Source organism: Malus domestica, chromosome 12 (assembly GCF_042453785.1).
Source record: "Malus domestica chromosome 12, GDT2T_hap1".
Taxonomy (NCBI): domain Eukaryota; kingdom Viridiplantae; phylum Streptophyta; class Magnoliopsida; order Rosales; family Rosaceae; genus Malus; species Malus domestica.
Window position 1 is genome coordinate 4157609 of NC_091672.1, and position 15599 is coordinate 4173207.

At 36.6% G+C, this 15599-nt stretch overlaps 2 protein-coding genes across 2 annotated transcripts; both read right to left on the reverse strand.

Annotated features, from left to right (window-relative positions):
* Positions 1 to 538: 538 nt before the first annotated feature.
* LOC103421756 (exocyst complex component EXO70A1-like) lies at positions 539 to 6921 on the reverse strand. Its single transcript, XM_029090634.2, has 11 exons — positions 6553 to 6921; positions 6172 to 6267; positions 5858 to 6063; positions 4982 to 5218; positions 4070 to 4208; positions 3737 to 3949; positions 2760 to 2965; positions 1914 to 2111; positions 1726 to 1825; positions 1004 to 1233; positions 539 to 911 (listed from the first exon to the last, which is right to left on the reverse strand). The coding sequence occupies exons 1-11, from the start codon at positions 6709 to 6711 to the stop codon at positions 794 to 796; spliced, it is 1902 nt and encodes a 633-aa protein (XP_028946467.1). The 5' UTR covers positions 6712 to 6921; the 3' UTR covers positions 539 to 793.
* Positions 6922 to 9220: 2299 nt separating this feature from the next.
* On the reverse strand, positions 9221 to 11530 carry LOC108171835 (uncharacterized). Its single transcript, XM_017328530.3, has 4 exons — positions 11185 to 11530; positions 10915 to 11088; positions 10348 to 10549; positions 9221 to 9490 (listed from the first exon to the last, which is right to left on the reverse strand). Exons 1-4 carry the CDS (start codon positions 11386 to 11388, stop codon positions 9411 to 9413), a joined length of 660 nt encoding a protein of 219 aa, XP_017184019.2. The 5' UTR covers positions 11389 to 11530; the 3' UTR covers positions 9221 to 9410.
* Positions 11531 to 15599: the final 4069 nt, after the last annotated feature.

Sequence of the window (15599 nt, forward strand, 5' to 3'; positions counted from 1 at the left end):
GATGGAACCCTAGTGCTTTTCCAAATTTATTTCTCAAAACTTTTTCTCTTTGATTTGTTTTCTTCTTAATTGGTTAGTAGTTGTCTTTCCTACTTTATGTTTTTATTAAATTTCGTTTTTATTATTTTTAAATTCAAAATCAACCTTTTCCAATCTTTATTTTCATATAATTAACTAGGATTAGGGTTTCTCATAAATTGTTTTAAATAATCCCTTTAGAAAATGACTTTGTTTGAGCCGTTTATACTACAACAACATTGTTCTCTTACAAGTATTTTTAATGTTTTTATCCCTACTTTTATAGGTGGTAAAATCCTTATCAAGAAATTTTATCACTGACCATTCCACGAAATGAAGATTTTTCTCTACAAACATTAATTGTGCATATTGCATATTTCCTCTTCATACATAACACATGTGGTGTAGATGCATCATACACATGTATGTACATACATTAATTAAGAAAAAATACTGGTAAAGACAAATTTTATACTCGAACAATAACCACACTATTCTCATTTTAAAAAGTACGAGATAATTATTTAAAAGTGCTAATAGCAATTATCTCTTATTATGTTTTCTTTCAACATTTGCACAGAAACGAATATTTCCTACATATTTCTCATTTGGTAGCTGAAAATCAAAACGTAAAAAGAACTGGAATGATTAATTGAAAGCTTTACATGGGGCATATAACATCGCTTATTATTTAACCTCATCTTAAGTTGTACAAAGACCACCACTGGAAGCTAAGTCCCTACTTCTCATTTCTCAAAACAGGCATGTCAACTACCTATCGCTTCTGTTCTCCCCACGTCTTACTCTCAAAAAATTCATTCAGCATTGATTCAATATTCTCCGGACGTAGCTTTATATACTTCCCCGGGTTTTTTCCGTTCTCGACCATAGGCCTGCAACACGATGCGCGTCAACGTTGATGCCAGAAATGCAGAAATTATGGATCTTTTTCAAAGGAAATGTTCAAAAATAGGAGAAAACTTACCCGAAACGTTTGATGAATGATCTGTAAGCAGGCAAGAGGATTTCAGCAACAGCTAGCCTTAAAGACTCTCGCAATTCGCTGTCAGGAACTGTCCACTGAGATTGCCTTTGATGAAGCTCCTCAAACTGCGTGTTGAAGGTCTTGAACCGATCTTTCACCATTGCTCTTGAAAGTGAACTGCTATCACCACCTGATGGATTTCCACCCTGAACGGTAAGACACTGCAGAATCTGCATCACAAAAATCAAATAAAGACACCAGAGCATGTGAGAACGATTTTCAAATAACAGGTATTCGAGCATTGTAACTTTTAGAGTAAAATTTTGACAATAGTTGAGCCCATTTACTACTGTTATAGCGGATAAAGATGTTGCCATACTTCAACACCTTCTAATGGTTTATTCGAAACATATGAATACCATAATCATCTATAATGTATTAAGAATACACAGATTAAAAAATAGTCAAGACCAGGAGGCCAGGGGAGTGGATCAAGGCCACATGATCAAGTGTCCCACGGAAAATATCGAAATGAATGGATATACTGTGAAATTTTCGAATAAAGGGTAAATTCAGGCTATTGATAAAAGGAAAACATGACCAACACAAACAAATCCCTTATACTCAATATCTAACAAGAATTCAAAACCAAGGAACAAGGCAGCATCAAAAGAAAACAGAAAGAATATGGTGGAGGACTAGTACAAGCAAAGAATCAAAACCTTTGCCCAAGAAACCCTCTTATACTGATTTGCATGCTGCTGCACGATCCTTCGGTGTATCTGCACCCAGTCATCCCCCAACAAATCCTTTGCTTCTGACCTGTATATAATTACTTATCAGTTAATACAGTAGTAGCATGCAGATAGGATCAGTATCTTTTAAAGAGCAGAATAACTATAGAACAAACCTCCGCACGGATCTCACTATATAGTGAATGTTGTTCATGAGAAATAACTGAGTGAGTGCAGGATCTTTATACTGCTTAGATTTTCCATCCAGGTTGTTCTGAAGAGCCTGCATAATCCTTGTAGTAACCTTTGATAACTGAGACTCTGGCTCACCTTCATCAAACTCTTGAAAAAGTTGCTTCAGTGTAGACTGATAACTGTGAACATTTTAAACAGTCATGCGGTGATGTTTGCACAGTTACTGTGAAAAAGTACCAGAAAACTAGAAAGAGAACCGAACTTGGGATTGGGAGAAAAGGAAGATACAAAAAAGGCAAATGGCGTAGCTGATAGATATTTTAATTGATGTGGAAATTATTGCAATGATCTTGATAAATTAAGGGCATTCACATATAAGCCCTAGATAACATCACACTTTAGACAACACACACACTTCAAACTCAACACTTTAGAGAAAAACCCAACTTAGTTTGTAATACCAAAATAACTTCGCAACTAAAAATCAATTACGCATGACAAGGGGATGGATGAAGGGCTTTTGTCTCCAATTGAGCTCTTAAAAAGTGTTTTTCTCTAAAACTTATAGTTGTATGGGCGTTTTTTCCAGTTTACTAATAAATTAAACATTACCATCATAACCAGCCAACGTGGAGACAAACAATCCAAGTAACTAACAATTCAACAAAGCAGAGAATTTACCAAAAGCAAGGTCAAACAAATTATACAGAGCAGATCGCCTTCAAAGACATTAGCAATCATGAATGCTTCAAAGTTACTATATTTGCAATCTCCTCAGAGAAGGAACAAAATAGCAAGAATTAGAAAGCACAGGAATAACTACTTACTCGAAGAGAAACTTTACATAGTTTATCACGTAGCTTGTCAAAGGATGGACGGTTCCATCAAGAACAGCAGTTTTCGTGGCATCCTTTTCAACAGCTTCTTCAAAATCACCAAAAGTTTCCTGGGCTGTTTGAGCTAGACGCTTTGTCAAACTTAATGCAGATTCCCGCATTTCCATGCAAGCTTTACTTCCAAAAAGTAACTCAATCTGAAAAATAAGATCTAAGAATTATATTTTAAGCCATTGATCGTTTCCTTAGAAGTATTAAACCAACATTTGATGTAACATATATAGATAAAGACGAGAACGAAACTAATATTTTGACCTTCTACTTTCGTTAAGAGTTATAGTTTCCTTGCAATATAAATTTCTGTAAGAACTCAGCTTGACATTATTACACTTACCCCCATGTTAATACTTTTCAACCTTTTGGCCTTCAATATACTCCAGCGATCATCTTATATAAGTAAACATATGATTTTGTGAATTCAAATGCTGTTTATTGATGAGTTCTAAGGTGTTGTCAGGCCTCATTCAAACTTACACAAGCTCTGCCATGATTTAAGAAACCAATACTAAGGTCTTAACAAGGATTTATATCAGCAACATAGCATCATTTTCATCATTTTCACATTCACATCGAAGCCAGCACTACAGTGAAGAGTGAGAAACTGCATGTTCTATCCCAAATTAGCAGCAATGGATGGACTTCAGAAACATCTTATGCATGTTGGTAAAGTGCTTTAACCAAAACGATCTTGTACATAAACTAATGACTGAGTGTGTGAGTATGTGTTTGTTATCCATCCAAAAAATTAATTGCCATGTCCATATCTAACAGGATTTAAGTTTCTGCCATGAATCCCTACACAATATGTAGCAAGAAACCCTCAAACTGTTTAATCAATCAAGCGACTAACAATTTCAGAAATTTGTAATCATGGTCTAATTTTTATGCAATTACTAAAATTTCATTACCTCTGACTGAAGGTCCCTCATTATCTCATACATGTCTAAAAGAACAAATAACTTTTCAGGTGACCTCTTGCTTCTGGCAATAGCCTCCCCAAAACTGAGGAGCATAGCCACACTGTTTGCAGTAACTTCAGCAAAACATGGATCCTTAAGTGTCTCAGCACCTTCAAATATTTGATCACAGATTTTCTTTTCCCCGGAAAACAGCAGCTTCACCTGTTTTGAACAGTACAGCGGTACTGAAATAAATAAGGATAACAGCCGTAGATAAAAAGCAACAGCAACCAACAAACAAGCCATTTACAACCAATTGAGCTAAAACTCATGAATCCTTACAGCAATTCGCATGTAATGTATCCAATTCCCAATCTTAGCCTCTAAAACCTCCCACTGCATTTTCTGGACATCATCTTTAGTAAGTCTCTCCACGCCTAGTTTTCTCAAGCTCTGCTCCAAAACAGAAGCACGAGTGTCCCTATAAGAACATCTTTGTCAGTCTATGAATAATATGTAAAACGAAGATCAGAAAGATTCGAATTGATTCACTTACTCAACCAAGCCTTAAGTTCAAATAAGTGGGGTTGGCTACTGGAATCCTTTCTCTCCAGTTTTCCCTATCTATAGTCATATCCTTCGTTCCCTCTTTGGTATCTTATGTAGAAAGGAAAATGACCAAACAAAAATATATCTCAAACCTATTTAGAGAATAAATGTAAAAAGTGCAAAATCTCCACCATCATTTTTTTCTTTTTCTAGTATTCTTTTCTCAAAGAAAAATGATTTAAATCATAATATCTGAAAACCAATAATCTGTATGCTGCTAGGAAGTACAATGGACTATTTCCATCTCATCAAGGTCAAAGCATGACCAGGCAAATGAATTCATGGCTTAGATGTAATTTAGGCCTGCATTATTTGGAAATTATAAGTACATCATTTTGTTACCTATTCATTTTAATTCGTAAAAAATAACTCAACATCGGTCAGGAATTTGGTCAGCATCAAGCGGTCAGAAACCAATCTATAAAAATGCAACTATTTTGTAACTCTTTTAGATGAAAAGGGAGAAAAGGTGAGAGCAAGAGGAGCATTATGAAGAAACCTTTTGAGTATATTCCTCTTCCTAATGAATACACCTATTATTTAAAGATCTACTTTAACTAAGAACAGAAATGATCACACATGACTGACAATGCAAGCAATGGTGCAACATAACATTAAACCACGCAAAGGAAATAAAGAATTCACCTGTAGGTCCTAAATAGCTGTTGTTGATGGCCAGCTAGAACCATTTGTTGGGCTAAATCATGCAGTAATGGCAGAACCCTTGGGGGAATAAGCGTTAGTGGTGTGTAAATGACAGGTTTTAAACTTTTGTTTGGGTGTTCAGAACCCTTTCCACCAGCATCATTTTTCTGTCCAGCTGGATCTGGTCGTAGAGAGTCAGGGAGACAATCAAATAGACGATCAGGCTCCACAGGCTTGCTGAAATACGAAAGAAAAAAACTTACTTGAGGGGCTATGACCTAGAGTTCATCAATTGTCAGTCCTGATATTGTATTGTAGGATTGGCATGGTACAACAGGAAATATGGCATAACAAGAGAAACAGGAAACGACAAAAAAAAAGAAACATTGAGGTTTATTAACTAAAAGGTTGAATTTAACCAAACCAAATCTGTAACACTTGAACTCTAGGACAAGTAAAACGTCAAGATTTATCAACAAAAATAGAGCACCAAGAATCTTACATAATCATAGTTCTTATCATGTCTGTTGGCTTGACAAAGCTGTAGTAAAGTTAAAATCTTCTTAGTGATTTCAACTTCCTAACTACCATCATCATTTTTTCTTAATTACTTTCTATTTTTTCATGTATTTGAGACAATGTTTCTGTACAAAATTCAAACTTCCAGATCAAAAATTACAGAGTGTCTTCCTCAACCGAGATGGAAAAAGAAAAATAAAAGAACAAAAATATAAAAGGCTTAATTAAATAAAGTGGAAATAGTAAACAAAAGTTCAATGCTTGCATGTCATGTTTAAAAGTTGACTGATAATAAGTTGAAAGCAGGAAATGGTAACTGAAATTCCAAAAAGATGTTTTCTTGTAATTAAAGTGAACCTGTAATTTGTGAGGAGCTGTCTAAACTCATCTTCGAGCTTCGAGATGGCTTTCGAAAGCAAGTTATTGGCATGGTGAAGCACCCCATCACTGCTCTTAACATTTTTATGGCTACTAAAGAAATGAATGATGCTTCTCAGCTGATCAATTGCTTCCAAATAGCTTTCCAAATCCTCATGTGGCCCTCTCAGTATTTTAGCCTCTGCCTAAACCAACACCGCCACATTTTCCAATCAAATTATCCGCAGACGTCAACAAACAAGAACAAATTACAAAGTACATTGCATCAACAAATCGAAAAAGAGCTAATTAACCTTTCGTGTGAGGTCGAATTGCCCCAATATAACCTCTACAGCCTTCAATGTCTTATCAATGTTCTCATGCGCCCTCCGAATCGAATGAGTCCTAATCTACCATCCACAATTTTCACCAATTCGCAAAGAAACCCAAATCAAAATCCTGAATTTATGTCAATTAAATCTAAACATCTCATCAGCTCCATCTACATATACTTACATTATATGGAAAACAAAAATATCAAACCAAAAGAGACATAAATTACACCAGACGAACGAAAGGCAGCGTTTGTAAACAAGTACATTTCCGAACCACGATGAAGAAGGTGACATTTTCCTCAGGTTTCTCGGGAAACAAGCGGAGAAATAAACAGAGAGAGAGAAAGCGAGGTGACTGACCTGAGTGGGACGCATGGCGGTTTCGAGGGCGGAGAGGCGGTGGTCGAAGGAGCCGAGAATGGCGACCATGTTGTCGGTGATGGTCTGGCTCTTGTGCAGCGCGTCTCTTATAGACGAAGCTCTCGCTTCGAGGGCCTCCATTGCCTGCGGAACCCCCATCTTTCCAAATTTTCTCGCCGGATTTTCCCTCACTTTCTCAGTGACTGTTTGGCAAGCGAGAAAATGCGAAAAGTGCGATTAAATTTCAGAGCACGGGTTTGTTGTGACGGAGACATCCGATGAGAAAGACGTTGCGTAATAAGTTGTTCATTTTCTTTTCGTCCGTCGTCGAAATGCGGAGGGAAACGAACGAACGCGGTTATATGAGAACGAAACAGGATCGTCGTGTCAGTGGAGGGCTCTATATATGTGGGACCCAATTCGTTCGGCCGTGGCTTTCTGGATAATAGGAAAGGATCCCCTCCATCGAATCTATCAATCTGGATCCTTGAAATTTAATCCAACGGTTAAATTTATTATAACTTTAAAGGAACCCATATTTTTAGTCATTGATTTAAATTTTAAAAGCCCAGAATGGTGGATTTGGTAAATTTGATGGAAGAGATCCGAAGAGGATTCATTTCCTTTCTAATAAATTGTGCGGGTACTTTGGCAGCTAGTTTAGTAGTATATATCTTTACTTGTAGGTGTGAAAAGATATGTTTGAATTTCGTTGGTACCAAATTAATATGACAAAATCTTTGTGTGGTTTATCCTAATCTCTTCACGACTTAGTGTAAATACTTGTTGTATTAAAACAAAGGGGTGTGATATCCACACACCCCTTTTTACTTCTCTCATATATTTTTAATTTTCAACCGTCGGATCAGAATAACTAAAGAAAATCAAATGACAGAAATTAACAAGGGATGTAGGAGAAATAAAAAAATGTGTGGATAGCACACCCCTAAAACAAATAGTGTGGCTTTCTTTTCTTTTAATAAATATATTTGTGTACCAACCAGCTATATGTTTTGAATTCTCACAACTTAGATGCACATGTTGATGTTGGATGGTGCTGAAGTGGTGATTGGCATAAATTTGGCGTTTTTGTTGAAGAATGTAAAGTCCAACAACGAAAACTTGTTACAGTTCATTTTGCATAATTTCACCACTAATTGTATGGAGACATTTCTGTATAAAACTCCAATACTCTGAGCATCTTCAGCTGGCTCGTAGCTGAAATTTTAAGAGGATTTAAAAATAAAAAAAACCTTAACGAAAAGTCTAAAAAAAATTTTAGTTTTAATAAAAAATAACAAATAAAGGTGCAGTGAATAGTACCAAAGAAAGATAAAAATGTAATTTTTTATTAAAAATAAACAGTACCGAAAATATTTTGTTAAAACTTCCTATTAAATTTATTTTCGATCACACTCCCCATTTCACGCCTAGGATAACAAATCCTCTGGTAACGGATAACATCGATATGATATGATTTAGCAACTTTCGATACCAAGTGAATAAAGTCAATAGACCAACAAAAAGCCTTAGCATCGTGCTTTCAAAAGTCACTTTTTCTAGCCTCTCACATGGGTTGGGTTTATTGATGCCACTTATCAATTTTAAGAATAAAAGGGTTGTATTAGGGAAAATCGAACTCTTAACCTTTCTTGTTGAGTTACTCTTAACCCATTACAGAACACACAATTTACGATTAGAATAAATTTTTGTGCACAATCTTATGTGTGCTCCTACCTATGCATGTGTTTGGGTGTTGAGCGATTAAATCTTCTGAACTCATTTTATATGTCCATTTTTGTGAGCTTTATCATTGATTAATATTATGTGAGGTCTATCATTGATTAACATATGTTAAGTTATGTCGCAAAGTCAAAGAAAAGTAACTAAGTTTTTATTTAGGTTTTTTATATTAGTACCTCACAAAATGTTGAATGCACCCCATATTAAAATTTAATATTAAATAACTTATTTATTCTATTATGCAATGGCAATTTTGACCTTATTAGGTTAAAAAACATTAAAAAGTTCTATATACACCCCAAATCATTTTTAACGTATTATTTATCTTCTTCAACTATCAAAACCCCTCCAACCCTCCATTGTTGAACAAAATCCTAACCAATAAAACTACAAATATGTTGATTGAGAAAAATTATTTTTGACGAATGAAACACAAAATCGATATTTCGAAAGCTTCACATGAGGTAAAGCTTCATATTATTTATTGTTTTAGTGACTTTAACGATATCGATAATTATTTAATCTTGCTTTTGATGCATTATTCAAGCTTCTATGTTCGTATTCATATTTTAGGGATCACAGAGATTACATGAAGAATTAAACATCTAAAATTACCATCAAATATTAAAAACAAACAACATGGGTTTTAATGATGGAATTGAAAACAACCCACATATGCTTTAAATCTCAGGCGGCATCTTTTGTCAAAATTTTAGTCAGCGTTATTTGTCCAAATTAAAAGCTTTACAAGATTTGAGAAACGTTGGTGTCTAGAAAATATGGGGTGCATATAGAAAATGTAAGGTGTATATTAAGAATATGGGGTATGAAGGTATTATGGGGAAGTATGTGGGGTGTATTAAGATAATTTTTAATTGAAAAAATAAATGTGAGGTGTATTAAATTTGTGGGATTTATTGAACAATTTGTGGGGAGTTAATATAATAAGCCTTTATTTATTCAGCAAAATCAAACCTTACAAAGTGAAGGGAAAAAAAAACACACAAGTTATTGGTATCTTACATTTCTTCTGCACAAAACTCAAGTTAATTAAACTTCCATTCTTCTTCGATGAACAAGACAAAATACCACAGTTAGAGAAAGGTCACAAAAGCTCAATAAGTCCAGTCTCGAGGCAAACCAGCATTGGAACAAACGCTTTTGATGGCTTTAATCTCCTCCCTATTTCTTAAACCTACAACAAAACATATAATCAATAACTGAATCATGATATTTGGATGAAGAGAAATGCTAAGGGGGCCTCTAAAAAGTAGAACACTTTATGAACTTTCTTTAACGTCAGTTTTTACGTTAGCAATATAAAATATTGAGCTAAAAACATGAGATGACAGAGAATTCATGAAGACTCGGACTTTTGAGAGAATCCCTTAGCATTTCTCTTGAAAGGATAAAATTCTTGTTTGCAAACATGACAACGTGCATGCTACCATTAACTGCCTTGAATGTATAGACGACTGATAGTCGTATTCTATGGTAAGTGATTTTCACACCGTCTCTTTTTAAACATGTTTCTTCTTCCTTCTTATTATTTTAATTTTCTTTGATTTATTCAATATATTTAACGTCAATCTTTCTCAACTAAAAACAAATTGCTAAAAAACTTAATTGAAAACACGTAGCTCAAAGAAGGCATATGTCTTCTTCTTACAATTTGTGTAAAATGCACGCACTGTTTCATATATCGACACAAAACACTTTGCAGACAGCAATGAAGTAACATATTTAGACGAGATACCAGAAGTTAAACAAAAGTTACACGAAACAGAAACTAACAAATGGATCAACACACAAACAAATATCATGTCTTCAAACACAGAAAAGATGCAGGCCAGAACATGAAACGGGAACGCTAAGATGGTTGTGCACAAACCTATGAGACATTGTAAAGTGTTTTAATTTTTTAACATAACATTGCGTACTTGGTTTAATACCACTAATCACTAGACGCCCCGTTTCATCTAACATATAAAACAAAACAAAACCATACTTTGCCTAGGACAAAAAAAGACTTGGAAGGAATTAATTACTGACCCTGCTTCCCTTTGACCTCCGGATTACTGGCGGTGGCGGTGGCGGTGGTTGTGGAATGCAAAACCCTGGGATGAAACACGCCTGTGCCTCCACAAACCCTCCCAAAACGACCCATTGATCCATTCCCTCTACCCTGGAATGGCAAAACACGGTTTTGCTGTCTCTTCTGAATCCCATTTCTGGTTTCCAAAAAGCTACCAACCTGCCCAAATATTACAAGTATATTTACACTAATGTGGAAATAAATTTAGAGAACTTTAATGAAATGTTCTCGGTACTGTTTATTTTACTGAAAAATCATATTTTTACAATAAAAAGTCAATCCTTGTACTATTCACTTTACCTTTTATTTTGTCTTCATCGTTAAAACTCAAAGTTTTCAAATCATTTTCATTAGTTTTCCTATAAATTTAATTGCAATCTCACCATTTTCGATGTTCAAACTTAGAGATCGCTCTAAATCGTAGTATTAAATAACAATACTTTTATTTATTAAAGTAAGCAAAACATTTGAATACAGACTTAAGGGCAAAAAAATCCGGTTCAGTTTTATGGTCCTGTATTTACCTGAAGTTGAGCCGGGTTCATAAACTGATAGTGGTAATGGAGGTGTTGAGTCCCGTACCCATGAAAAATAGGACCTTTTTGTACAAAACCATGGCTGTCGCCGAGATTAAAGTACCTCTGGGTCAAATAATCAAGCTGGGTGGACCGGACCGCCGGTCTGACCCGGTGCAAACTCTGTAAAAATACAAAACACCCCATGTTAGACATTCATGCAAAGCAAAGGGTGTAATGGAAATCAAGCTGTGTGTGTGAGTCAGGAGAGAGAGAGACCTGAAGATTTGAAAGGCTTGGACTTTGGTATTGTTTGAGGAGAGAGAGAGAAGCCAACTGCCGAGCGAGGTTGTCCGTGGTATTAGAGAAATGGTGACGGCTAAGTGTGGAGGTTGAAGAAGCTGCTTCGTTGAAAAAAATATCAGATGGAAGCCACAGTTCACCGTCGTCGGGATTTGGTGGAAACCCAGCCATTTTTAGCATAAACCCAGCAAACTTCACACACCCAACAAACAAAAAATGAAAATTTCTCCTTGCAAATATGCAAACACTGAAGAAAAAATCCAACAAAAACAGAGAGAAAAAAACATAGAAATATCAAGAGGGTGGATTTTAAAGGTCTAAAAGCGGCACTGCGATATGGACAAAAGTTAATTTTAAAACGACGTTACATCTCTCTCTCTCTCTCTCTCTCTAAAGAAGAAAGAAAATGGGTCTGTGTGTTACGGCCTGTTTGGTTCCCAAGAAAAACGAGTTTTTGGAAACTAATTAATGAGGCACTGAGCAATTTTCAGTTCCAACTTCCAAGGCTTCAATGGAACTAAGAAAATTTTGAAAACACCCCAGCCCAGAATTTATTTACAATGTCGTGAAAACACGCGAGTTTCGAAAATTTCCTTACAAAATTAATTTAAAACCTTACATAGGAAATTAAAGTGGTACCAAACAAGCCCTAGTTGTATCACTTTGAAAATGAATGACATGGAACGGGTTTACCATCACTATTCACCATTACCATCGCGTCCCAATCATTGATATTCTGTAGTATTTTCTTACGTATTAATACATTATTAGACCGAAACGCAACGGTTGCAATAACTTGTTGTATTTAAGTTATTCTCCTCTGTTTTAGGTATTAGGCCCTCACGACCACTCTCTGAACGCCAACATCACATGATTAGGTAAAAGCAGAAATTGCTGATGGATTTGCAACTGTAGAAATCCAACATCTGTCTTATGGACACGTGGCGGTTAAATGAGGATCAGGGTGATGAAAGATGTACGCGGGTGGTGTGGGAGAGGTAACGCGGGAATGTCTGATACGTTTTGCAGGCACCAAATCAACGGAACGGATTTTATCGGCCACCACTTTGATGATACTCGTCCTTTTTGCACACAAAGGATGGGCTACGGTGTGGGTCTATTCAAATAAGTAAACATGCACCTCTTCTTTTTGTTTTGGGTTATTGGTCGGGCTCAAAACTCACTCGTTTGGGCCCATTGTTAAGGAGCGGGTACTCCCTCGTCAGAAGGCTAGGTTCGAGGGACAACAAGCTGGATGGGTCCGTGGTCCGTGGCCGCACGCCAAGGTGCACCTATGTAGGTCTTGGCTCTAAGAACTTGTTTGGCAGCTCGTATAAAGATTGCATATGATTAATTATGCTGACTTGGTTGTTTGGTGCAGTTATGTATTAATCATGCCTAACCATTTGTGTGCGATTCACATCCGCTTAGTTATACTTCTCAAATTAAATGTATAATTCAATACAGTTTGATGTACCAAGTTCTTGTCCGTTATTTTGATGGTCCCCTTGCTCAAGGTGGCCAATTCTATATCAGTTTCAAGTTTGACATCATTCAATTATAATGAAAGTTTGAAGTAACACCTCTTTGTTTGAAAGCCAAGAATGAATTTTTACCTTTATCATGTTAATTGAGAATTCGAGGTTATGCGATGAAAGTGCATGTCACGAAGAATTTGCAACGAGTTTTGGTGAACTTTTGGGTATTAAGATGAATTTTGGGCATCAAAGTCCCCATGATCGCCTTAGTGTCTCAACATCTCGACTGCGTTTGCTGTCAAATGCAAGAGTCGAGCGTTCAGTTCAAGTATGAATGTCCTAAATGTTGAATTTTAAGACTAAAATGTTATGTATATTTTACGAAGTAAATTTAATGAATGAGAAAGGAAAAAATAAAAATGTAAATAAATTGAGATTTGATAATAACACTCTGTTGATAACACACATATTTGGATAACTCTCCATTCAAGTGCTAATAATTATTTTTAATTGCGTTGATGGATAGTTTTTTGAGTTCAAATTGCGATATTCATCATTATTTTTAATTGCATTGAAAATAACACTCACACTTTACATCATAATTTTCAAAAACTCGTAACAAGCTCCAAGCTCCAAATAACAATCTTTTAACTTGAAGATCCAAAATTTTCTTTTATTTACTTTTGAGACAATTTTTTTAATTGGACTTTTGAATTTATTTTATTTTTATATTAAATTTTATTAAATGCTTTTTTTTTATTTTTTTTACTAAACGCTTTCAAAGTATTTTTCATACTCATAACGCTTTTAAAATACAGTTTATTAATGCGCTTTATTTTATTGTCAACAATTCTCGGATCACATAATCCGTTTTTTAATAAAGCACATCTCAAACAACGAAGCAAATGATAAAAACCCATAATTATACAAGCCCTAGAAAGTTTCTAGTAGAAACTGAGGAGCCCCTCCATTACTACTAATAACCTAATTCTAATTGGGATGGGAAACTAATCCAATCCATGGAATTACAAAAAACCCAAACCCAGTTCCTCTTCCCAAACACCAAATAGGAAACATCTTTCCTATCCAGGCAGCTACATATCAGTTTCAATTCCACCTTCCAAAACCCTAAATTGCACATTCACCCCCAAAATCTCACCTCCAATTTCCTAAAACGACATCGTTCTCAAACACTTTCGTAACCCCATACGACCATATCCACAAAATATTCACACCTTAAATTATGTCATAGTCAGGTATACCTTCCTTATCGTATACCAAACCGCATACTATCAATCTCGCTATCACCAACCAATTAAAAACCCCAGAAGGAAGTGACCTTTCTAGTCGGACCCTTTAACGGGTCGGGAAATCGGACCTGCCGGCGACCTGAACCCGAAAGTCACAGGGTCGTAAGCGCACCAGTGGAACCCGACTTCGCTCCCCATCTCGTTCGCCCTCGAACACTCCTCGCATACCGTCGCCCCACTCCGGCGGCCCAGCCCGAGTCCGAGCCCATCGGCTCTTCCCAGGCCCATCTTCATCAAGTACCTCTCATTCTCAATCTGCAGCTCTCTGACCCGATTCTCGTACTCGACCCGACCCGCAAAAGGCATGGCCAATCCGGCGACGTTTTCGATCTCCATGCCGCGCTTTAATAGCATAACATTCTCGAGATGGAGATTCTTGTTGATTGGATTTTGAGCTCCAAGCGACGCCGTGTTACGGTACTCATCTTCTCGGAAGTCCTGGTGGTGGTGGGGGACCTGGTAGTTGTGATTCTTCCGCCGCCGCTCGCGCCTCGACCGCTTGAGCTCCACGAGGAAGAAGCAGTTCTTCTCGCGAGAAATCGCGCTGAAGTTGACCTTGCCGGTGATGGGGATTCGCTGGCGGGTCTCCGGCGAGGAGAGGAAGACGGTGAACTGCCCCGGCAGGATTCCGATCTTTTGACTCAGAGCCGACAGGAACCGCGAGAAATCAAGCTTCGGATAGACGACGAGGTCGCCGATATCGGTCTCGGTCTCGCCGTCGGAGAAGACGACCGGGAACGAGACGCCTCTTTCGGCCTCCATCATCTTTACTATATCCCGTCTCCGGCGAGGTGACGTCAGATTTCCGGTGATAAATTCGTCGGAGTTTTGAAATCGGATGGTAAATAAGGGGACTTTTGGTGGAGGGGGAGAAATGAACAGAGGAAAGGGGGGTTTATATAGAGAGGTGTGGGGGTTTAGGACTGACGTTGTAAATATGGTAAGGCGGTAGTGGTATTTAGGGAATTATGTTTTTGATGTTTTCGTGAGGAGCCAGGTTAGGGGAAGCTCGATCGTATCTGCCAGATCACACATTCTTTATATGTGATATTTGGATGCTTGGGGCCCAAGCAACCGAAAACGGCGGCGTTCCGGTTTGTTTGGCCAGTCTCGGAAATTCATTGTTTTTTTTACGTTGTATTTATTATTTTTTGTTGAGGCAATATATTTGTTTTGTTCTGGTTATTAGGAAAAATGGGGATTTTAAAATTTTTTTTTTCTTGAAAAAACATTACTTTCTCTTACAATATTGTTCTAAATTAGAATCGAAAACAGATATATAAAAATAAAATGAGTCTAAATCGTTATTTTTTAGTTTTATTAAATAAAATCATTGGTTTTTAAGGTAGGAACTTAAATTAAACGCAAAAGCCCCTTGGGCAACTAATACAACAATTATCAAAGTGTAAGGAAAGCCTTACACTACTAGGGATAAAATCAAACCACTACAATGACAATCTGATGAAATAGAGTGTTCTAAAGCGGTAATTTATCATTTACAAAGTTGATCTCCCGACAAACATGAACAAAACTAATACCCTCAAAATCATGGAAAAGTTTATGGATGTCCCCAAGCAGCAAACAAATTTTCCAAGGAATTGAG